We start from the raw sequence: 24495 nt of genomic DNA on the forward strand, positions 1-24495 counted from the left end.
GAAAAAGCTCAGTCCATTACTCTCCATTTTGAATATTAAGATTTTGGATATATTAGGATCAAAATCAAAATGCTTAAAACTTTATTGAAGGTTTTGCCTTTTCAACCTCATTTATAAATCTGTTTCACAAATAGAAGTTCCTCATGACAAGAAAGTGCCCATTATTACTTCACTGGGTCCATTGACGAAGCTGTCTGCAGACAAGAAGCTGCTGTTTCTCAACACAATCCTTGAAATTCTTGGCAACAATGATGATCTTCCAGTCCTCGAGGAGATGGTTTGTACCAAACTTTTTCTCTTTCATTATGAGTGATCTTGGCTTTGAAGTAAAAAACAAACACTAAAATGGTGGAGGAACTCAGCTGGTCTCGCAGCGTCCATAGGAGGAAAAGATATATTACTGGTGTGGATCTGAGTCTTTCTTTTCTGCGAGATCAGCTGAGTTCCTCCAGCCTTTTAGTGTGCTTTTGCAATCACAGCATCTGCAGACTTCTGTGTTTCACTTCGACTTCGGCTTTGAGATGGATGTGTAACAAAGTAGGGTTCTGACTAATTAATGGATGTTTGGTGCTTTTGCGTAAAGTTAAAACTTACACCATTAGCTTTGAAGCTGCTGCCTAGCTCTGTGTGAGAGAGGCCATCCCTGTGGACTATATCCAAAAATGGCTGCACACGATTAACTGAGAATGAATAAGTAGAAGTGAAACACAGAAGTGTGTAGGTTCGAGCCCCACTTCCCATGGCTCTTGTGCAATGGGAGGGAGCGCTGCACCTCTGACCTTTCTTCAATGCCCCATCAGCTCTTTGAAGAACAGGGAAATCTCCTGTTCAAAATGTCTGCAAGATTGAAAATAAATAATATGGTCATTATCATTCTTCTGGTTATGGAACCTTGTGTACAAATTGGCTGCTGAGTTTCCAATAGAGTAACAGTGACAAGATTTAAAAAGCATTTTGTTTGCTATGCAACACTTTGGAAAATGAGCTTGTGCAGAATGTAGTATTGATACAAACAGTTCTTGTTCATTTTGTCATATTGTCACATGTATCAAGGTACAATGAGAGGTCTTTTGCAAGCAGTTCAACTGGTCAAATTCATACATAGTACAGATGTAAAAGCCCAGGACAGAATGCAGTTACAAGGTGAGATCAATTAGTAACTGAACAAGGGGAACAATATTTCAGTATATGCAGGAGCACCACAGCAAACATTTTACATGATATTGAGTAATGCTATTTTATCCAAATTCTGTCTGTTTCATCTTCAGAATCAATTTCACAGTAAGGTTCCAATACTGACTGAAATTTTCATTTGCATATACCTCATCTACCATGAGATTAAAGGACAGTCTGTTGTCAGTTTAGAGTCTGCAAGGTCAAAACAATGTCACATAATCCTATGCTGTTAGTCAGGTGGAAACAAGCTGGTCAAAAGCTACAGTGGTGAGGTGACAGCCTTTCGCTGAGGCAGAATAGGGAAGCTGTGTTCAGCTTCAGCCACAGGACACAGGGCTCGATCCCTGCATTGAATGTCTGACGTGGTCAAAATGTTTCCTTTCCAAGCACATAGTCCCCTGTTGCAATGAACAGAAGTGTTGATCAAAGCTCACCTTCACTCCATGCCCTTAACTCTGCTGCCTGTTCTCAGCTTGACCAAATGTGTGAAGGTTTCCAACCTGACCTCCAAGTGCTGGATGAGATGGAGGAGAACAAGAGAGAGCGTGTTGAGAAAGTGCTGGATCTTCTGGGCATTAAGAAGGCTGATCCACCAGGGCAGCCCCTCACCTTCACTCCGGACCAAGAAGGGACCATCCGGGCGGTAACTGTTTTCATCCAGTCACTCTGTGGTAAGACATGAAATCTACTTTATTCCCACTCAGTATGAATCAACAAATCAGCTTCTACCTTTGGCCACTTCAGCCCCAAGCTGTGTACATCCCTCCTTCAACCTTTCCCTCGCCTCCTCCACATTAATCTCCCTCAAAGACTCTTTGCATCTTTACATGTGCAAGGTCACTGAGGGATTTGAACATTGCACTGTGTAGCGTGAATAAAAGCTCTCATGGATGGAGGGAGAACAAACGCTTTTATTAGCTTATAACTATGGGTAGGGTCTCACAGTAGTCTTCAGAAGGGTTCTGGGTAGAGGTGGGAAACCAGGGCAGATGGGGATGGAGGTGTAAGGCGGGGCCAGCCATTAGCACAACATACTACCAGCGATTCCCAGTTCACTGTATTCATCCATTCCTGTAGAATTTAGGGTCTGTGAATGAAGAATGAGAACATGTTCAGAAAAAAAGGTTGAAAAATGAAGTTTTTTAGATATTTACAGATTAAATGGTCTGGGAGTCTGGAGATCCTGGTGGAGTGCCTTAGCACCGGGAGGCCTTGGACTCCTTGGGTCTCCTGGTCCCCTTGTGAGGGAGGAGAGGAGGACTGGGTCTCTGATTCAAAGGTGGAGGGGGATGCACTTTCCTTCTGAACAGGATCCCCCAAGGCCCTGACTGGGGGTGGTGAGAATGAGTTCCATGGCTCGCAGGGCACCTGAGGCAACAGACCCTCTGTTCTGGCAGGTGTCAGGTCTGTGATGGAGAAGATATCCTCCCTGCCATCCGGGTATACATAGGCGAATGTGGCATTGGCGTGGACCAGTTTCACCCTTTCCACCAGGGGGTCGGTCTTGCTTCTCCTCACGTGCTTCCTGAGAAGTACTGGACCAGGAGTGGTGAGCCAGGTTGGGCCTGTAGTTCCCGATGCCGACCTTCTTTCTAAAGTGAATAGGAGCTCATGAGGAGTAGCGTAGGTTGCAGTACATGGAATGGAGCACCATAGGGAGGACTTTCTGCCAGCGTGAGTCTGGAAGGCCGTTTGACTTCAGGGCCAGTTTGACAGCCTTCCAGACCATACAGTTCTTCTTTTCAACCTGCCCGTTCCCCCGGGGGTTGTAGCTAGTAGTCCTGCTGGATGCGATGCCGCTCGTCACTCATAAAGGCTGAGCACAAGTCGCTATGAAGATAGGTGGGATACACAAACAGGACGAAAATGGAGTCTAGGGCATTTATGACTGAGGAAGTGGACGTGCCTGGACATGGAATGGCGAATGGGAATCGTGAGTACTCATCAATGATAGAGAGGAAGGGCTCCAGAAGTTTCTAATTTAGCGGCGGCAGCGCAATGGCCAAGGAACGGTCCTCCTGTCTGGACAGGGTTTTCACGGATGAATTCGTGGCTGAATGCCCCGAGGAAGCTGTGGAGGAGTTGAATGCAGCAGTGGAACAGGATTTGGACATAGCAGAATATTATTGCCAAAGAGCATATGCACATATATTGCTTCAGAATTACAAAGAGGTTGTGAAGGATGCCAACAAAGCCCTCGAGTTGAAACCAAACTCTGCTTTAGCATATCTTAGAAAAGGAATTGCAGAATATCACTTAAAAATGTATCAGTCGTCAATGGAGTCTTTTACAAGAGGACAGGAACTAGATGCAGAAAATGTCAGCTTTAGCACTTGGATCAAAACCTGCAAAGGAAGCTTGGATTTAATTGGGCAACAAGATGGAAACACTGAAGAGACACACAAACATCAAATGACAACACGCAAAATTAAACATGACTGGTACCAGACAGAGTCTCATGTTACCATCACAATAATGATCAAGAATGCAAACAAGGATGATGTGAAGGTTGAATTTGCTGAAAAAAATGTGAATGCATCAGTGAAGCTTTCGGCAGAAGATGAATATAGTTTAAAACTTAATCTTCTGCATCCCATAATATCTCAGTGTAGTGCTGTCAAAGTGCTAGGAACAAAGATTGAGATAAAAATGAAGAAGGCTGAAGCAATTCGATGGGAAAATCTAGAAGGAGTTACACCAGATGTAAAGCACTTCATGCTAGATCAGCCACAACCATATCCATCTTCATCCCATCACACAAAGAATTGGGATAAACTAGTAATGGAGATTAAAAAAGAAGAGAATGAAGAAAAGCCAGAGGGAGATGCTGCTCTAAACCAGCTCTTTCAGAAGATCTATGCAGATGGGTCTGATGAAGTAAAGCGTGCAATGAATAAATCATTTACTGAATCTGGAGGCACTGTTCTGAGCACTAATTGGACAGAAGTCGGCAAAAAAACAGTAGCTGTGAATCCTCCAGATGACATGGAATGGAAGAAACTTTGAAGACTAAATGTAGCCTGTTGGTTTCCATCTGTAATTCAGTCTTATGCATACAAATCTTCTGTTTATTTCTATGCTGAAGTACTTGGCCTTAGATGGATTGGTTGCATTCTTTAGTTTAATATTTGGTTTAGAGAAAATTAAAGGTGTTTTTTTTCACTTTTGTTTTTAATTTTCAAGGTGTGAACTGTTTCCTACCACAGAATAAATTGAATATATATCTATATAAAAAATAAAAAAATAAAAAAAATGATAGAGAGGAAGAAGGGGAGCAGTCCCTTAAAATCGACACTGAGCCATTCGAAGGGACTGGATGACAGAGCTCATTATGCAGAGACCGCAGTTGGCCAGTGTGTGAAGAGGCACAGTTTCCTCTGGATAAGGCATCTGGAGGGTCATTAAGGGCTCCTGGTCGATAAGCAATGTCATAATTGTTGGTGGAGAGCTCAATCCTCCACCTGGCAATCTTGTCATTCTTGATTTTTCCCCTCTTGACATTATTGAACATGAATGCAACTGAGCGCTGGTCAGTGAGGAGTGTAAATCTTCTACCAGCCAGGTAGTGTCTCCAGTGGTTTCTACAATAGGTCGAGCCTCCTTTACCACTGATGGATTCCGGAGCTCGTGGCCTGTAATGTCCATGACAAAAATGCAACTGGCCTACCTGCCTGGGGTTGAGGGTAGTGGCCAGGGCTATGTCCGAACCATTGCTTTCCACTTGGAAAGGTACATTCTCATCCACCGCGTGCATAGTGGCTTTCGCAAGGTAGTTCTGGAGGTATTCAAAAGCCGTTTGGGTTTCAGCTGAGAGGGGGAAATTAGTAGCTTTTAATAGAGGGTGAACCTTATCAGCGTATTGCGGGATCCATTGGGCACAATATGAGAAAATCCCCAGGCATCTCCTCATCTTCTTTGTGGTCCTGGGGATGGAGAGCTCTAACGGGGGTGCATCCTTTCAGTATCCGGGCCAACTATGTCATTCTCCATTAGGTAGCCAAGGATAGCCAGCTGTTTAGTCCTGAACATGCACTTGTCAGAGTTATAAGTGAGATTCAGGGCTTTTTCCACATGGAGAAAACTCTGGAGGTTGGCGTCATTGTCCTTCAAGGTGTGATAGGGAAAGATAGCATTCAACTCATACTTGTCCACCATTCTGTCCATCTGCCCCTGGAATATAGAAGCCCCGTTAGTGATACTGAAAAAGACCCTCCGGAATTGATAGAGATGACCGTTAGCATCAAATGCTGTATATGGACTGTCCTTTCCTTGGAATGGATTGGCAGCTGGTGATAGGCAGCTTTCAGATCAATGGTCGAATATCTTACACCATGTCTGAAATTCAAGGAGGGGGGTATGCGTCCAAGAGTGTGGCTATAGTCAATTACCAGCCTGGACTTGCTTTCCCCCTTTACCACTACCACTTGCAATCTCCACAGGCTGGTGCTAGGTTTGATGATATCTTCATCGAGCAGATGCTGTGTCTCAGACTTTATAAAATCTCAATCTGGTGTACTCTACCTCCTGCTCTTGGTAGCAATGGGTTTGCAGTCTGAGGACAGATTCGGGAAGAGAGGGGGAGGGTTGATATTCAGTGTGGGGAGGCTGCATGTGGGTTCTGATTTTAGGGGCCCTCCATTCTGAACCGTTAAGGTGGGAGGGGACCAGCATACTCCAAGGTCACACTTTTAAGGTGACACAGCCAGTCCAGACCCTATAGCACCGGAGTACACAATTCATCAAATATATACAAGTGAAATTTACAGAATTCCCCCCCCCCTTCAAACGATAGATATACGATACAATGTTGATGAACATGCGTAGAATGTGAATGAGATGCAAGGAATATGCAGTAATTGGATGGATACATCTTCAGGATGTATTTTTGCATAGTCAGCGAATCTATGAACCTTTCAGTAGAGCCCGTGTCAGTTAGGCATCTCGTGAAATGTCCGTTTACCTTCACAGTCTCGATGGAGTTGCTGAAATGGTGAGGTCTGTCCTGATCTAGACCATCGAGGCTAGGTCCCCAGAGATTCCATGCTCCTCACTCGAGTGGCCCCACTGTCCTGGGTTGCCCTGCATGGGTAAGATTGTGTCGACCCCGTGGCGCGACAAGATGGCCACCCTCCTTCCTTCAATGATGATGGCAGCGAGTTTGAATTTGGGTCGTTGAAAGGTGGCCGCCGAGCCTTTTTGCGCCTTTTCCTCACTGCCACGGCCCGTCGGCGTATCGCGCAGCAAGTGGGTTTGGATGAATTTGGGGCAGATGACGGGGCTGGAATTGGATCCGGGAGCATTGCAGGCCGCGGGCTTCCCCTCACACAACAAACCCTCGTTCGATGTCCTTTCTTGCCACAGCAGGAACACACTGAGTCTTTAGCCAGGCCACGAGATTGGGGATGCTGGCTCTTGCCGCAGAAAAAGTACTCCCTAGCATGGGAAGTGGCAACCGTTAGAGCAGGGGTAGCGGGAGCAGCCGGTCCTTGGAAGGGGTCACCTGGGTGAGCGAGCTCGCTGGCTTCGAAGTCATCGTTCTTAAGCTTGGCCTGTTCCAGCAAATTGGCCAGCTTGATGTGGCTAGCCAGGTCCTTCTTTCCCAACTCAAGCAGTCGCTGCCTCATGTACCTCAAGCAGACCCCCACGACTAGAGTGTGTCCCAGATCTGTTCTTCCTCATGAACGTGGCCCATAGCCACTTCATACCTGTACTTCTTGGCAAGCGTCCACAGATCCAGCAGGTAGTTATCGATGGTCTCTCCTGGCTGCTGGCGATGTAGAACGAGTCGGTATCTTTCTAGGACATCATTCTGCGACTTCAGATACCAAGCCTTCAATGCCTCGATAACAGTGTCATATGTAGAGCAGTCCCTGATGACTGCATATCCTTTTGTTCCTACCCTTGAAATGAGTGCGGACCTCCTGAGTTCATCAGTGTGGAAGACGTCTCTGGTCACGTTCAGGTAGGCCTGGAAGCAGTTTAGCCAGTATGTGAACTCCTCAGCCACATCGGGGGATAGAGGGTCTATCAGTAGCATACCTGGCTTGAGTAGCACCACCATCTTTAGGGAATAAAGCTAATAAAATTGTAGCGTGAATAAAAGCTCTCACTACTGGAGGGAGAACAAATGCTTTTATTAGCTTATAACTATGGGTAGGGTCTCACAGTAGTCTTCAGCAGGGTTCTGGATTTAGGAGGGAAAACGGGGTTGTATGTGAGCAGAAAGGGGCGGAGCCAGCCATCAGCACAACACACTACCAGTGAATCCCAGTTCACTGCACACTGCTTGACCGAACCCTGGAGTGAATTGCAACATGATGCGCTGGGAGGAGGATGATAAACACTGATCACACTCTGAGAAAAGCTAAGGGATAAACCCCTTTCATGATGCGTTCACAGGAATCAAGGATCAAACTGACAGAGGCGAGACTCTGTCACGAGATTGAGAGACGATCTCTGAAACAAAGTTCTTGAAGCCCTGTCTGGGAAGCTGCAGAGAGGTCATTCCCCATGCCTGGAGTGTGCAAAATATGGGAGTCACCCTCTCAAAATAAAGGGTCAATCATTCAGGGCAGATGAGATTGAATTACCTTGCTTACAGGAAGGTGAATCTTTGCACTTCTGTCCACAGAGAGCTGAGGAAGTTCAGACAGTGGAGGTATTTGACAAAGATTAATAGGTTTTACGATATTAAGGTAATCAAGGATATGGGCTAAGTGAGGGGGAATGGCTCAGAGGTAAAAGGTCGGCCATGACCTCACTGAAAGCCACTGCAATTTTGAGGGAAAAAAGACCAACCCTGATTCAATTTCTTATGTACTTTTCAAACACCTATGATTGACATGACCCTGTTTTTGTCAGCTGATGGGCAGTATCACTCCTCTTCCTGTTCTGAACCATAGGCCCAGGATTTTTTTTGAGACATCGGGTAGAAAATTCAAGCGTGACTTTTGGGGAAAGAGATGCAAGACAAATGCCTATTAAACACTGGCTTAATATTAACTTGAGTGTTGCCTAAGATGGTCTTCACTGGACTTTAGGAAGAAAGTGAAGACCATCTTAGCAAAGGAAAATCGAGGTAGAATGTTCCCAGATTGGAGGAATTATTCTCTTTGCACCCAGAGAGAAACTCCATTTCAGGACAGTCTGAATTATTCCACTCCTTTTTCAGAAATGGATCCTGAAACTTTAATTCTGTTGGCAACCAGCACTGCAGCGAAGATTATATTCACACTGCTAAACCTGGTAAGATTTAAAAACCATAAAACAAGTAAAGAAATAAAATTTCACTGGGTAAATTAGCAATATAGATTGTAATTTTGTCTGTCTTTTAAACTTTGTTTTGTTATTAGTAGTTGATCTGAATAACATAAGAATATAGAATAACATAGAATTCTTCCTTTTCCTGTGAAATCGAAAATCATTTCTCTTTACCCCATCCACCCCTTGAATCTGGGGAGGCCTCTGGAAGAGCTGTCAGTGCCTGAGCCTTGGTCTTTCACAAAATAGGCTTGTCAACAGGTTTGAAAATATTGGACTACATGGGAATGGCAACTTGGATAAGAAATTAACTTCGCAACACTAACCAGGGGCATGTTGCTGAAGGTCTGTTATTGGATGGAGGAAATTGGTCTGTTGTGTTCCCCAGGATTCAGTATTAGGGATGCCAGCTTCCAAACCCATGTTTGTAAATCCATGTCCAGAGAGAATTTCATAATTTGCAATTGGGTTCAAACTTGGAACCACAGGTGAGCAGGTTGGTGATTGATGTCAAGTGATGGTCAGTCTGGTGCAACAGTGATACATTTTGATCAGAAGAGAAAGGAGAGGTGATACATTTAGATAAAGAGAGCAGGTCGAATGCAGAGGGAACATGGGGGTAATGTTCAGAACACTTCGAAGGTTGACAAGCAGGTTGAAGTATTGGTCAATGCACAGGCGGGATCCTGAGCTCCAACAGTGAACACAGAGTATATAGAACAGCAAAGAATTTATTAACTTGATGAAATATTAGCTCATCCCCAGTTGAAATATTGCTTTTATTTCAGTTCACCATCGTTTAGAAAAGTGGTGAAGGCCTTATGGGAGCTGCTGCAAGGGTTTACCAGATGTTTCCAGTGGTGAGGGATGTATGTGGAAAGGTTGGACAAATTGTGGTATTCTCCTCAGATTATAGAAAGGTGTGAAAGAGGTTACTGAAGGAATCAGGACCCAGGCAGAGTGGAGGGTGGCAAACTTTTCCCATTGGATCGATATACACAAGATCTAGCTTCGCAAATGAAATAAGGGATAAGCAGTGAACAGCAGGAACCTATTGCTTGAGAGAAAGCAGATTTACTCATGGTTTTAGAAAAGGAGTAGGAGTAGGAACATTGCCTGACCACAGGGAAAGCGCAGGCCAGTGATTGGGTCAACTACTCTTGCAGAAACCTAGCGTGAGCATAAGGGTTTGCAAAGCCTCCTGAACTGTTATCTTTTCATGGCTCTATGATTCTGATTGGTTTTCCAGGTGAAAGTAATCCATGACAGATGGTCTCTGGAACCTAGACTTCAAAGTGACCAGATGGCAGATGTGCAAAACCTTGAGAAGATCCTGATCTCTCACCTCACAGATGAAAATTTTGAAATAACACAGCAGATGTTGGAAGAATTTGGAATTCAACTGAATAGAGAAGATGCTTCTATTTCATGCAACACGTGCTATAAAGAAGAAAACATACTTTCTCTCTTCACTGCTCTGTACACTCTCATTGCTTTAAATGACTGAACAATTGTGGTTGGATTCACACCCATTGTTCATGGTCCTTTCCAGACATCTCTGTGGAGCCTGCACATTCTTCCCTTCATTTTAATGTTACATTGACAGGCACATTCTGCAGGGGTCCCTCTTTGACTATTTGGGGTTCAGTAAAACTTTCTTAATCTTTGGTGATGCTGAATTAGCAGATTTTCTGGGTTATTTGTTGCTATTTTATTCATATTCAAATACATTTTTATTCTTTTTTTTAAAGTGCAAGAACCAGATACCTGGCAACTGGATGGGAACACCGGATAGGTAATTCTAGAACCAGAGGGCATAGGTTTAAGATGGAAAAGGAAATATTTAAGAGGGGCCTCACAGGCACCTTTTTCACTCAGAGGGTGGTCCATATCTGGAACAAACAGCCAGAGGAAACTGTAGAAGCTTTGGATAGCATTATGAATAGTAAAGGCGGGGGTGTGTCAGGTTTAAATTTTTTAAAACTTAGTTTAAAGTATCAAGGAATTGTTATGGCCATTAATGGTAAAAAGATTAAACCTCAAGTACAGAAGAAACTACATTTTCGGAGTGTTGAAGATTTAGGGCCTAAACGGTCTGCTACAATTTCAGGTTTGCTTTCTTTCAAGCCTAAACCACAGAGATTGCCTGTGGGAGCTGAAAAAATGACTACTACTTACCAGGAGAAGGACATCACTGGAATTACCCATTCTCAGAAGGAAGGTGCGTGTGCCCCCGATGTGGATCCTGATTCTGGCAGCCAGCCGACTTTAACAGAGGGGCCACGCAAGAAGACGACTCCATTGCTTGAAATGCCCCAGGAAATACTCCAATCTGAATATTTTGGTCTTTTTTGTGAGTTTTTGAAGCAACAACGGGTTGCGGGGGGAGAACAGCGTCGGCCCCCTGAGGAAGTCGGGGTGTCGTCGCTGAGAGTCCAGACCCGCAGTAAAACTGTTAAAATGCCTGTTGTTGAGATGCAGCAGGAGCTGCAGTTTCCTGGTTCTGACACTACGCAAGAGAAAGCAGGGCTGAGCTTTTCTGAATTACAATGTAAACAGCTAAGCCTTATCATTCAGCCTCTGCTGAATGAAATGTCTCAGAGGCTCAGTTTGGAAATGGATACAGTTAAAATACGTGTGGAAGCATCTTGTGAGGATCTTAAACAATTTCAGGCTGATTTTTTGAAATGTGAACAAGTGGCTTCTAATACAGAAAAAGTGTTGGAGGTGGAAAAATCCATTAAAGAATTGCGAGAACGTGAGAGGGAGTTAGAGAGGAAAGTAAATTATTTGGAGAATCAAAGTAGAAGGAATAATGTGAAGATTGTTGGTTTGCCAGAAGTTATGGAAGAACAAGATCTTCTTCGTTTTTTTACCGAATGGATTCCATAAATAGTGGGGCAGGAATTTTTCTCTGGAGGTCTGGTATTGGAAAGAGCTCATAGAGCCTTAAGAAGATGACCTTTGCCTGGTCAACCACCGAGACCCGTGATAATTCGATGTTTGAATTATTTGGACAGAGTTTAGCAGTGCAAAATGCGAGACAACGACAAGCCCCGTTAATGATTCAGAATAGTAGAGTTTTTTATATCCTGATTTGAGTCAAGAGGTTATACAGCGTCGGCGTCGATTTAATCCAGTTAAAGAAGTTTTGTGGCGTAAAGGTTATAAGTCTACTTTTCGCTATCTGGCAGCGTTGAAGGTGTTTTGTGGAGATTGCCAATCTCGGTTTTGAGATTGAGGTATGGACCAAATAGGACTAGCCCAGAATGCCATTGGGCTGCAGGGGCATATAACTTTATGAATGTCTACAGGGTCCCAGTGAGTGGAGGGAGCGCAGGAACCAAAACCTGAGAAAGAGATTTGAATATCTCTATTTCAGATGAAGATTGGGATACCTCATTTTGTGCGACATTTTTTTAATTGCAATTCAAAGAATGCATTGATCAAAGGTTAAATTATCCCGTTTTTATTCTGACATGTGACAGATGTAAAATTCATGAGGGCATCATTGGTTCATATGTTTTGGGAGTGTCCAAAACTGAAAGAGTTATGGGGACAATTTTTTTTCCCAGACAGTTTCAGAGATTCTTCGGATCAAGATACGTCCTTGTCCTTGTATTGCTTTGTTTGGTTATTCTCAACAGGAAAATATTTCCTTGAACCTAACTCAGAGAAGAGTTATAGCTTTTACCTCGTTGCTAGCAAGGTGAGCAATTTTAATTGTGGAAAGGTAGGCTACCACTGACACACTTGCATTGGATACAAGATGTTATGTCTTATTGAGCTTGGAGAAAATCTATTGAAGAACTATGACGAATAATGGGGCCATTCATGGATTGTGTTGGAATCTAGGGGTTAAAACATTATGAAATAAATGATTAATCAATAAGTTCATTTGTACTGCATGAGTCAGGGAAAGAGGAATGTGGCTAAGTGGCTGTCACAGCATGGAGCAAAGTTGGCTGAACAAAATTGGCTGCTCCCAAGATACAGGGAGAGGATATGCATAAAACGATTTAGGAGGAATGCTCAACTGAAGGAGGTGGGAAGTAGCACAGGAGACACAGGCCAGATCAGAACAAAGAATGGCCCGCAAGAATCAAAGGGAATGGAAAACCAGTCTAGGAGGAAGATTAAGGCACGAGGAGGTGTTAAAGAGAACAGCAGAAATTGGCCAGACAGGGACCGAATGGTGATTAGAAATATCTGGGGATGAATTAATTTCAGATCTAAACAACAGGATAGTCTGGCCTGGAGGATTAACATGGGAATGCTACACCCCAGAAATCTGCAAAACAGGAGATGACTTGTGATAACCCTTATGCAAAAAGATCTAGCAGGGAAAACAACTTTTGTTCTGTGTGATAAGATTGACCTATATAAACTGTGCCAACTGGACAATAGGGGTCAGTCTCGGGGAGTAGCTCACTGGCAGGTGACCTATGAACTAACAGACTGACCCAGAGCTCTGTTAAGTTTTATTCTTGTGCTGTGTAATAAATTGACTGTTGAACCGAATACCTTCTCCTATCACTTCATTCAAAGAACGCGCTGGACTCAGACTACACATAGACTAAATTAAGAGTAAGTTAAAGCCAGAGTCCAACAATTGCTATCACAATTTGATTATTTAGGCTTGAGTGCTCTGGATGCTGTTCACTCGATGTGCAGAGGTCGAAACTCGATCTTTAGCTTATTTCTCCTTTGTGGTTGACTGTGCTTAGTAGGTGGAGTAGGGTTAGTATGGAGTTTTTTTCCTTTCTTTCCATCTTTCATTCATGTTTTTTTTCCTTCTGCTTTTTTTATATTTAGAAGAGATTACTTTATATTGGCATCTTATCAGATCTTACACTAAGAATATGAACTGAAGCTCCTTAATTAGTTTTTTATTATTAATATGATCAAAGTATACATTACTCTGTACAATTAGCTTATGATTTATATTCTGTATATTAATGCATTAAGATTGATGACAACTTTCTGTTTTACATGATATGTACTAATTACTCAAATTAATAAAAAGATATTAAAAAGAAAGAAAATTACACATTTTATTAAAAGTCCATTGGATATCGACTTCACTAATTTGTACGAATATTACCAATTTAGATTTTTTTTTGGTCTCGATGTTGAATTCGATCAGTGGTTACTTTGTGACTGTTTTCCAGCCTGTAACACATTGCCCTTAATTTAATTTCTGAGGAGGTCAACAGGGAACAAACACCACATCGATAATCCACTGCCCATTTCAGAGAATACATTCTCATGGCGCTTTCATTTGCATGCACAGAGAGGAGCCAGGACACGTTCAGGTCCCTGGCCCGTGTATTAAGAGTGGATTTTATCTTATATTTATTTCAAAGAAGCACAAAACATGAAAGCCAAATGAGATCAAACAATTTTATTAAGATTAAGTTTCCAGTACTCCCACCCCCATGCAACTGCATTTGAATACAAGTTGAAAATAAAATTTCCTGAAGTGTAGGGGTTATTTATATTTATCTGCGTTATGCTACAGTTGTTGGAATTAATGCAATAACGACAACTGGGTACAAAGCTATGGATAAAAGGCAGGAAAATGTCAGCATGGACAAATTTGCCAAGTTTTTGCTGTGAAAGCTGACACTCCATGACTAAATACCGCATCACTACAGGCATACACCAATCGTATACCATCAATGCGCCATCACTGGGCATCTAATGAAACCTGTTTCCAGACCAACAAATGATGGAATCAACATCGAGTACACAGCCCATTACATTTTTTAAAATGCTTGTGACTCCATGGATATTAGCCTTTGCTGTTATTTACGTAGGTATGTATCAATATCTCCTACACCAACCCCTCCCCCTGATTTTTGGATTTCAGTGAATACGTGACAGCCAATCGACAGGAACGTTGAAAGCTACAAGTTCTTGCAATTTTAAAATACTTTTAATATTGCAGCTTAATTCCTTTTGGCATAAAGTAACATATCTATTGGTGTATCTCTTAGTTCTATTGTTGTTTGACGGATCCCCTTACCCTCCAGGCCCCTAGACTTCAGCCTACTCAGCCTAATGGTTAATCCACCACTTATCTGGAAATAAGAATGACCATCATAAGAAGGGAGGGAGGCCCTCAGTGATACATTGTATAGATTTGCTTCATTCCTTTTTTCAGCAGCAAGAAAAGGCTTAAACAGTATTTTTTGATGGAAAAATACTGGAGTCTTTTAAAGAAATTATTTTCTTTTAGTTGCACAGTTGCAAGACGTGAGAACCAAGGCCGTGCTGTTCTCGAAACTCATGCTTGACGTTTTGCTGGAGTCTGCAGATTACAGGTCATGTAAATAGTAACAAACTGTACAATGGGAAGCTAAACCATATAAAAAGGATTGTGTCCATCTGCGCAAGGGCTTTCTTACAGAAAGACAGGTCTTCCCATGTAACAGAGCACCCACCTTACAAAGCTAATAAAGTTGTGTTGTACTCTTATTAGTTGTCATACACTTCTTTATATTTGACATCAGCACCCTCTCGACCATATCAGACACCAGTCACCATCTCAGGAACAACCCTTAATACTCACTGGTACAAAAAACAGCTTCTTCTCCTCTGCTATCAGATTTCTGAACCACAGAAACTATCTTCTGATTCTCTTTGTTTTGTATTGCATGATGGTATTTCTGAATATTTATTGTTTATCTTTTAATTTATTAACTCATTTTAAGTTAATTCAATGTAATTGATTGACTTTTTTTTTTACAAATTATCCATTTGGCTGAAGCAAGTAAGGATTTTGCTGCATATGTACAATGTATATGTTCGGTGCTCGGGCAGCGGTGTGGGCAGGCCCGGTCTCGGCTGGCTGTCTCTCCCCGCGATGCGGCCGCCGTCGCCAGGCAAACCCCGGCAGCCCGCACAGCCCGACCATTGGCAGCCGAGCCCCGGGCCAGGAGCGGTCAATGAGAACTGTTTAGTGTATTTCAGAGTTTAAAAGCCAATAGTCTAAACACTAACAACTGTGAACTCCATTGCAGAGTTCTCTCCAGTCTTAAAAAAAAATTTTCTACTAGAACTTTTCTTTCTGATTCTCAACCAATGCTGCATCCCCTTTACTCGGCCGCAGCAGGAGTAAATGCACGCAGGCCGATTCCAGGGTGCACCACTCCATAACTGTGGACAGCGGTCGTAGATCTCCAGAAATGGTTCGACCTAAAAGGGGAGGCAGGCCTCTTCAGCCCGGTTAAGCAACCTGCATAGGAGAAGGTCACTCCGATATAAAACCTACGACCCAAGGACCTCGCTGCCACGTCCCAGCTTGCTTGGCCACGGCACACGAACCATGGGTGTAAAGGATGGGGCCAGTACTGCGCACACTGCACTCCACCTAAAAGCTTCTTTGCGCAGGCCCGAGGACAGGTCCACGTCCTCCCCCTCAAAAGATGCTCACAAACTCAAGCTAGCATGCTGGAACATCAGAACCATGCTAGACAAGGCTGACAGCCACCGACCTGAACGTCGGTCTGCCCTCATCGCACATGAACTCCTCAGACTCGACATCGACATAGCCGCTCTCAGCAAAGTCCGCCTTGCAGATGTAGGCAGCCTCCAAGAACACGGCGCGGGCTACACACTCTACTGGTCTGGCAAGCCTCAGGCTGAACGACGCCTATCTGGTGTTGGCTTCATGGTCAAGAACTCCATTGCCTCCAAACTCGAAAACCTCCCGACAGGCCACTCTGACCGGATCATGTCATGCGACTCCCCCTTCTAAACAAGCAACGCATCACTCTCATCAGTGCCTATGCTCCAACCCTTCAGGCGGAACCAGCAGAAAAGGACAAGTTCTACACTGATCTGTGCAACCTCATCCAACGCACCCCTACAGCTGACAAGGTTGTCATCCTTGGCAACTTCAACGCTCGCGTCGGCAAAGACTCAGAAACCTGGCCAGAAATCCTCGGCAAGCATGGTGTCGGCAAGTGCAATGACAACGGGCGCCTCCTGTTGGAACTCAGCGCAGAACAGCGGCTTGTCATTACTAACACCCTTTTCCAGCAGAGAGCCAGCCTGAGGGCTACCTGGATGCATCCCCGATCCAAACACTGGCACCTCCTGGACTACGTTCTGGTGCGAGGAAGAGACAAACGAGATGTGCTCCACACCAGGGTCATGCCCAGCGCGGAATGCCACACTGACTACTGGCTTGTTTGTTGCAAGCTCAACTTTCACTTCGAGCCAAAGTTCAAGAACAGTGGAGCCCCCAGAAAGAGGTTCAATGTTGGAAACTTGCAGTCAGACGTAGTGAGAGGAAACTTCCAGGCAAACCTCCAAGCAAAGCTCGAGGATGCAAACTGCCTCCCGGACATGTCTCCTGAAACCCTCTGGGATCAGCTGAAAATGGCCATACTGCAATCCACTGAAGAGGTACTGGGCTTCTCCTCCAGGAAAAACAAGGACTGGTTTGACGAAAACAACCAGGTAATCCAGGAACTGCTGGCAAAGAAGCGATCTGCCCATCAGGCTCACCTTGCAAAGCCTTCCTGGCCAGAGAAAAAACGAGCCTTCCGACTCGCATGCAGCCATCATCAGCGAAAACTCCGGGAGATCCCAAATGAGTGGTGGACTAGCCTCGCCAAACGAACCCAGCTTAGTGCCGACATTGGCAACTTCAGGGGTTTTTATGAGACACTAAAGGTGGTGTACGGCCCCTCACCCCAAGTCCAAAGCCCGCTGCACAGCTCAGATGGCGAAGTCCTCCTCGGTGACAAGATCTCCATCCTCAATCGATGGTCAGAACACTTCCAATCCCTTTTCAGTGCCAACCGCTCAGTCCAAGAATCTGCCCTGCTCCAGCTCCCTCAACAACCCTTGAGTCTAGAGCTGGATGAGGTCCTCACCCAGGAAGAGACATAAAAGGCAATTGAACAACTGAAAAGTGGCAAAGCAGCAGGTATGGATGGAATCCTCCCGAGAGGTCTGGAAGGCTGGCGGCAAAGCTCTGCATACCAAACTGCATGAGTTTTTCATGCTCTGCTGGGACCAAGGAAAGCTGCCTCAGGACCTTCGTGATGCCATCATCATCATCCTGTACAAAAACAAAGGCGAGAAATCAGACTGCTCAAACTACAGGGGAATCACGCTGCTCTCCATTGCAGGCAAAATCTTCGCTAGATTCTTCTTAATAGACTAATACCTATTCGCGCAAACAGAGGAACTACTGACATGGTCTTTGCCCTCAGACAGCTCCAAGAAAAGTGCAGAGAACAAAACAAAGGTCTCTACATCACCTTTCTTGACCTCACCAAAGCCTTTGATACCATGAGCAGGAAAGTGCTTTGGCAAATACTAGAGCGCCTCAGATGCCCCCCCAAGTTCCTCAACATGGTTATCCAACTGCACGAAAACCAACAAGGTCGGGTCAGATACAGCAATGAGCTCGCCGAACCCTTCTCCATTGACAACGGCGTGAAGCAAGGCTGCGTCCTCGCACCAACCCTCTTTACTATCTTCTTCAGCATGATGCTGAAACAAGCCATGAAAGACCTCAACAATGAAGACGCTGTTTACATCCGGTACCGCACGGATGGCAGTCTCTTCAATCTGAGGCGCCTGCAAGCTCACATCAAGACACAAGAGCAACTTGTCCGTGAACTACTCTTTGTAGACGATGCCGCTTTAGTTGCCCATTCAGAGCCAGCTCTCCAGCGCATGACGTCCTGTTTTGCGGAAACTGCCAAAATGTTTGGCCTGGAAGTCAGCCTGAAGAAAACTGAGGTCCTCCATCAGCCAGCTCCCCACATCTCCATCGGGCACACAGAACTCAAACAGTCAACCAGTTTACCTACCTCGGCTGCACCATTTCATCTGATGCAAGGATCGACAAAGCAAATAGTGCCTTTGGAAGACTACACAAAAGAGTCTGGAAAAACAACCACCTGAAGAAACACACAAAGATCAGCATGTACAGAGTCGTTGTCATACCCACGCTCCTGTTTGGCTCCGAATCATGGGTCTTCTACCGGCATCACCTACAGCTCCTAGAACGCTTCCATCAGCGCTGTCTCCGCTCCATCCTCAACATTAATTGGAATGACTTCATCACCAACATCTAAGTACTTGAGCTGGCAGAGTCCGCAAGTATCGAATCCATGCTGCTGAAGACCCAACTGCGCTGGGTGGGTCACATCTCCAGAATGAAGGACCATCGCCTTCCCAAGATCGTGTTTTATGGCGAGCTCTCCACTGGCCACCGAGCCAGGGGTGCACCAAAGAAGAGGTACAAGGACTGCTTAAAGAAATTTCTTGGTGCCTGCCACATTGACCACCGCCAGTGGGCTGATATTGCCTCCAACCGTGCATCTTGGCACCTCACAGTTCGGCGGGCAGCAACCTCCTTTGAAGAAGACCGCAGAGCCCACCTCACTGACAAAAGACAAAGGAGGAAAAACCCAACACCCAACCCCAACCAATCAATTTTCCCTTGCAACCGCTGCAACTGTGCCTGCCTGTCCCACATCGGACTTGTCAGTCACCAACGAGCCTGCAGCAGATGTGGACATACCCCTCCATAAATCTTCGTCTGCGAAGCCAAGCCAAAGAAAGACAATGTATATGACAATAAACTCATTATTGTTGAAGTGACAGGATCTGGAAAGCAGGGTCATCATGGACACCAAAAGAAAATGTCCTGAAAAATTGTCATACAGCCTGCATTTGTGTACTCTGATGGAGTCCATGTAATCTCGGTCTTATACTCTACAGCCTTTCCTGCACACTGAATTTAACAATTTCACATAACCTGACCTGCTGAATGTTTCCAGCATTTTCTATTTTTCCAACAACAGTCGTTTTTAAATTTTCATTTATCCATGTGGACAAGATTCTTGTTCTTTCAGACAAAAAGTTTCAAGTTGATATCCATTCCAGATGTTGGAATAAAAGGCCTTCTGTGACTCAACGTAGCAAGAATGGAAGATTTTTGTTCTACTAGAGGCATCTTTTCACACTCGCATCCAATTGTTGAAACGGAAGATTCTATGGTGCGATTTGGAAAAAGGGGTGGATGGTAAGAAAAATAGAGGGTTGTGGGTGAGAGGTATGGAAAAATTAGATTGTTGTGGAGTAGATTTACATAGATCAGCACTACATTGTAGCTGAAGGGCCTGCACTGTGCTGGCTCCCTCTGCCCCCAGATATAACAAACTTATAATCCCCTTCATCCTCACCTACCACCCCTCCAGCCTCTGCATCCAAGACATTATTTGCTGGAATTTCTGGCACTTACAACAGGATCCCACCACCAGACATATTTTTCCTTTTCCTCCCTTCTTGGCCTTCTACAGGGACCACTCCCTCTGTGATTCCCTCATGCACTCTTCTCTTCCCCCCACCCCACCCTGTGCCTGCAGGAGGTGCAATATTTACATCCACACTTCCTCCCTCAGCACGGTCCAGGGCCCTAAAAAGGGTTTTCAAGTGAAGCAACACTTCACCTGTATATCACCAGGACTGATTTACTGCATCCTGTGCTCCCTTCGTGGCACTCTCTATATCGGAGAGAGACCAGTCACAGATTGGGATACCACTTTGTTGGAGCACCTCCTCTCTGTCTGCAACAACAGCGACCATTTCAATTCTGAGTCACACTCCCAAGCTTACATGTCTGTCCATGGCCTGGTGTACTATCCCACCCTGACCACCCACAGATTGGAGGAACAACACCTTATTTTCCGTCTGGGCACTCTCCAGCCAGATGACCTTAACACTGGCTTTTCTGCTTTCTACTAAACCTGCTTGCCTTTTCTTTCCCCTCTCCCTTCCTGTCTTCCCCATTCTCCCTCCTTTCCTCACCTAGTCATCCCTCCTTCCCTTATTGCTGATGTCCCTCCTTTCTCCACCTATCATCGACTGCCTTTGTCATCCCTCCCCCTCCTCTTTATTTCAGATGCCTACTGGCATTTTATCATAATTATAGAGAGCTCAAGCCCAAAACGTTGGTGATGCATCTTTAACATTGCTACAGAAAGGACACTGCTTGACCTGCTGAGCTCCTTAAGAATTTTGTGTTTTTACTGTGCTGTAATGTTCTGATAATTTTTTAATTTATTTAATTTTTTATAATTTAGACATCCTACGTTGAGCACCTCGACTCTGTCTGCCGCAATAGCGTGGATCTCCCATTTCAATTTCCCATCCCGTGCCTCGTGTACTGAGACCACCTGCAAATTGTAAAAAACAGCACCTTCTATTCCGCCTGGGCATTAACATCGACTTCTCCAGTTTTTGTTAGCTCCCCCACCCTATCTTTCTGTGTGGGTGACACGGTCAGCGCAACGCTGTTACAGCGCCAGCAATCTGGAGTGGGGCTCAAATCTGGCGCTGTCTGTAAGGAGTTTGTACGCTCTCCCTGCGTGGGTTTTCCCAGGGGGCTCCATTTCCCTCCCACCATTCGAAACAGTGGTGTACCGGGTTGGGGGGGGGGGGTGCAGGTTAGGTAGGTGTAAATGGACTTGTGGGCTGAAATGACTGGATGTCCACTCAGCTGGATGTCTAAATGTATGTCTCCTTTCCTCTAGCTCTGTCCATCTCTCTCACAACCAAAAACACGCCCTCCAACAAACCCCCCCCCCATCAATTCACACCTTTCCTCTCACCTCTCCTCTCATCGACATCCCATGAACACCTTGCGCCTGTACCCCTCCTCCTGCCCATTCTTCCCTCTTCCCAGCCTTTTAGTTCAGGCGCCTGCCGGCTTTTTACTCATACTTTGAGGAAGGGCTCAGACCCGAAAGGTCGGTGATTCCGCTTTAGCTCCCCCGCCAGCAGCTCCGTGGCGATTTTCCTTGCGCCGGAAGTGAGGTCATATTCAGCGCCGACTGAAGGAAGGGAAGGGAAGATGGCGGCGCTACAGGGCTTTCCCGTCTCGGTTTCCTTCGGCCACGGCGGTTCCATGGAACCTTCGGCCGGGCCGCAGCCTCCCCAGCAGTCAACGGCCGCCGAGCGCACTAAGGAAACGGTGACAGGTCAGCACGGAGCGGCAGAGTCCCTGAGAAGCGCTGGAGAGCTGGGCCCTCCGGGGAGAAGGGGTGGGGGAGCGAACGGGGATGGAGCGTGGCGAGGCGAGGGCTAGTTGTGGGGGAGGGATGGGAGTAGGGAGCGGAAGGGAAAGTAAGGACAGAGAGGAGGGGGAAGAGCGGGTAGGTGGGAGGAAGGGAATCAAAGGGGTAAATAAGGAAAGGGGAGGAAGAAGGGTGTGAGGGGCGATAAAGGGGAGGGAAGTGGGGGAGTGCGAGGGGGAGGGAAGGGGGAGTGCGAGGGGGGAGGGAAGGGGGAGTGCGAGGGGGAGGGGTGGGGGAGTGCGGGGGGAGGGGTGGGGGAGTGCGGGGGGGGAGGGGTGGGGGAGTGCGGGGGGGAGGGGTGGGGGAGTGCGGGGGGGAGGGGTGGGGGAGTGCGGGGGGGAGGGGTGGGGGAGTGCGGGGAGGAGAGAGATGGGAGAACGAGGGGGAGGGTGGGCGAGTGAAGGGGGAGGAGAGGGTCAGGGGGAAGTTAGGCAAGATGGAAGGGGAAGTGGCAGGAATATTTGGTGAAGAGGAGGTGTTGGTGAGACTGGAAAGATCTTCAAGTACAAGTAGCTGGCAGTGAGTAGAAGTGCAGTCAAAACTGGGAAGGGAAGGTTTGTGGATTGATATTCAGGCTTGGAAACCACCCATCTTATAATGGGCATCATACTTCCTTATATTCTCATCAACTGCTCTATCCTCCCCCACATATGAGATGTTTTCCTCCACTCTCCTTCTACCCCTAAACCCTACTCCCTGCCCTCTCTGTCACTTTTCCCTCTCCTCTGTCACTTTTCCCTCTCCTCTGTCACTTTTCCCTCTCCTCTGTCACTTTTCCCTCTCCTCTGTCACTTTTCCCTCTCCTCTGTCACTTTTCCCTCTCCTCTGTCACTTTTCCCTCTCCTCTGTCACTTTTCCCTCTCCTCTGTCACTTTTCCCTCTCCTCTGTCACTTTTCCCTCTCCTCTGTCACTTTTCCCTCTCCTCTGTCACTTTTCCCTCTCCTCTGTCACTTTTCCCTCTCCTCTGTCACTTTTCCCTCTCCTCTGTCACTTTTCCCTCTCCTCTGTCACTTTTCCCTCTCCTCTGTCACTTTTCCCTCTCCTCTGTCACTTTTCCCTCTCCTCTGTCACTTTTCCCTCTCCTCTGTCACTTTTCCCTCTCCTCTGTCACTTTTCCCTCTCCTCTGTCACTTTTCCCTCTGTCACTTTTCCCTCTGTCACTTTTCCCTCTCCTCTGTCACTTTTCCCTCTCCTCTGTCACTTTTCCCTCTCCTCTGTCACTTTTCCCTCTCCTCTGTCACTTTTCCCTCTCCTCTGTCACTTTTCCCTCTCCTCTGTCACTTTTCCCTCTCCTCTGTCACTTTTCCCTCTCCTCTGTCACTTTTCCCTCTCCTCTGTCACTTATCCCTCTCCTCTGTCACTTTTCCCTCTCCTCTGTCACTTTTCCCTCTCCTCTGTCACTTTTCCCTCTCCTCTGTCACTTTTCCCTCTCCTCTGTCACTTTTCCCTCTCCTCTGTCACTTATCCCTCTCCTCTGTCACTTATCCCTCTCCTCTGTCACTTATCCCTCTCCTCTGTCACTTTTCCCTCCTCTCCCCTTGGTAATGTGAGGGAGTAAGGCAGCATCACCCCTCTGATCAAAGGAGCTAAAAGGATTGTTTGTTAAAGTAGTTCAGCGAATGTTAGAGGAAAAATCAGTTGGAATATGAACACCTCTATGAGGGTACTCTTTTCACACAAACTTTGAGGATATTTCAATGTTTTTTTAAAAGCTTCAAATATGCATTGAGTTTTTTTTAAGCTCAAAAATTGTAAGTATAAAACTGTTCAAATCCTTGATTGCACCACCTAGGCAATAGCCATTTAAGAAGTCCTGCAGTAAATGTACTTTGTTTGTGACTGATTATTACCATTATGGAGTTTTTTAATACAAAATTAGATTCTGTTTGATCTATATGTGCTGAGAAAGTAAGAGTAAAAGACAAACTTAACTGTGAGCTACAAATCAAATAGCTACAAATCTAATTCTTATTTTACCTTTTGATTTTTATCTTTTTTTTCTGCTTCATGACAGAAACAGGCTATGTAATGTGATACTGTTAAAATACCAAACATTCTGTGAAAATTAAGGTGATAGAAAATAATTAAATCATTGAATGTATCTTGTACTACAACAGATATTCCTAGAATTCCAAAATCTGAGTTATCAATGTTGGGACTATAAAATAACAAACATATTTGTATACTGAAACTGAAAGTCTGCAAATGCTGTAATTGTAGTAAATACACAAGTGCTGGAGAAACTCAGCAGGTTATGACAGATTACGTTGTTTGTGTTGTATATAGATATATTTTTGGGAGATAAATTGAGGCAGGTTTTAATGTAGGTCACATACAAACACTTTAAAATTGATCTTATTTAAAATACTTGAGCTCTCCTAATGCGAAACATATCAACCCTAGAGTCTTTGCAAAAGCTTTGGAGAGTGCCCAAGAGACTTCACTAATGGATTGTTGTTTACAAAAAGGCAACAGATGAAAGAACTTGTTGGAGCCGCAGACTGTCTGGAGTGGAACTTGCTGTTCTAAGAAGGTCATGTGATTTTGCAATCAGAGAGAGTAAAACAGGCTTTCTCTGTGTGTGTGTGTGTGTGTGTGTGTGTGTGTGTGTGTGTGAGAGAGAGAGAGAGAGAGAGAGACAGACAGAGATCAGTTCTGCTGTTTTACAGTCAGCAGCAGCAGCTGGGACTGGTACAGGACAAGGTGGAAAGCTTATGGAAAACCCCATTTGGAAGACTGGTTGTGAGTGCTTAATTCAGCCTGGGCAAAGCTCTTGTGGCTCATGCAAGAGGAGAGGACTGACTGTTTCACTTGAAATAAGAGAAACGAAAAGGAACTCTGGTTGAAGTGCCAGTTAATGAAGAAACCTAAGGCTGTGTATTTAACCACAAATCATGGCTTTTATTAGTAGAAACTTAGTAATACAATAATGAATGGTAATGGGTGCAT

At 45.2% G+C, this 24495-nt stretch overlaps 2 protein-coding genes and 1 pseudogene across 2 annotated transcripts in view; all 3 read left to right on the top strand.

The window, feature by feature from the left end:
• The window catches only part of LOC138747561 (gasdermin-A2-like), a 30204-nt gene extending 20260 nt beyond the window's left edge, over window positions 1-9944 (top strand). Inside the window, exons 7-10 of the mRNA XM_069906880.1 lie at window positions 135-277; window positions 1649-1847; window positions 8348-8421; window positions 9686-9944. Of these exons, the coding sequence (XP_069762981.1) occupies window positions 135-277; window positions 1649-1847; window positions 8348-8421; window positions 9686-9943 (674 nt within the window). The 3' untranslated portion in view covers window position 9944. The remainder of the gene's footprint in view (window positions 1-134; window positions 278-1648; window positions 1848-8347; window positions 8422-9685) is intronic.
• Window positions 3143-4271, top strand: LOC138747094 (protein SGT1 homolog pseudogene; annotated as a pseudogene).
• Window positions 9945-21312: 11368 nt separating the features above from the next.
• med1 (mediator complex subunit 1) overlaps window positions 21313-24495 on the top strand; it is a 51746-nt gene continuing 48563 nt past the window's right edge. Inside the window, exon 1 of the mRNA XM_069906887.1 lies at window positions 21313-21449. Coding sequence (XP_069762988.1) covers window positions 21323-21449 — 127 coding nt within the window. The 5' untranslated portion in view covers window positions 21313-21322. The remainder of the gene's footprint in view (window positions 21450-24495) is intronic.

The sequence above is a fragment of the Narcine bancroftii genome, chromosome 12, assembly GCF_036971445.1.
Source record: "Narcine bancroftii isolate sNarBan1 chromosome 12, sNarBan1.hap1, whole genome shotgun sequence".
In the NCBI taxonomy this organism is placed as follows: domain Eukaryota; kingdom Metazoa; phylum Chordata; class Chondrichthyes; order Torpediniformes; family Narcinidae; genus Narcine; species Narcine bancroftii.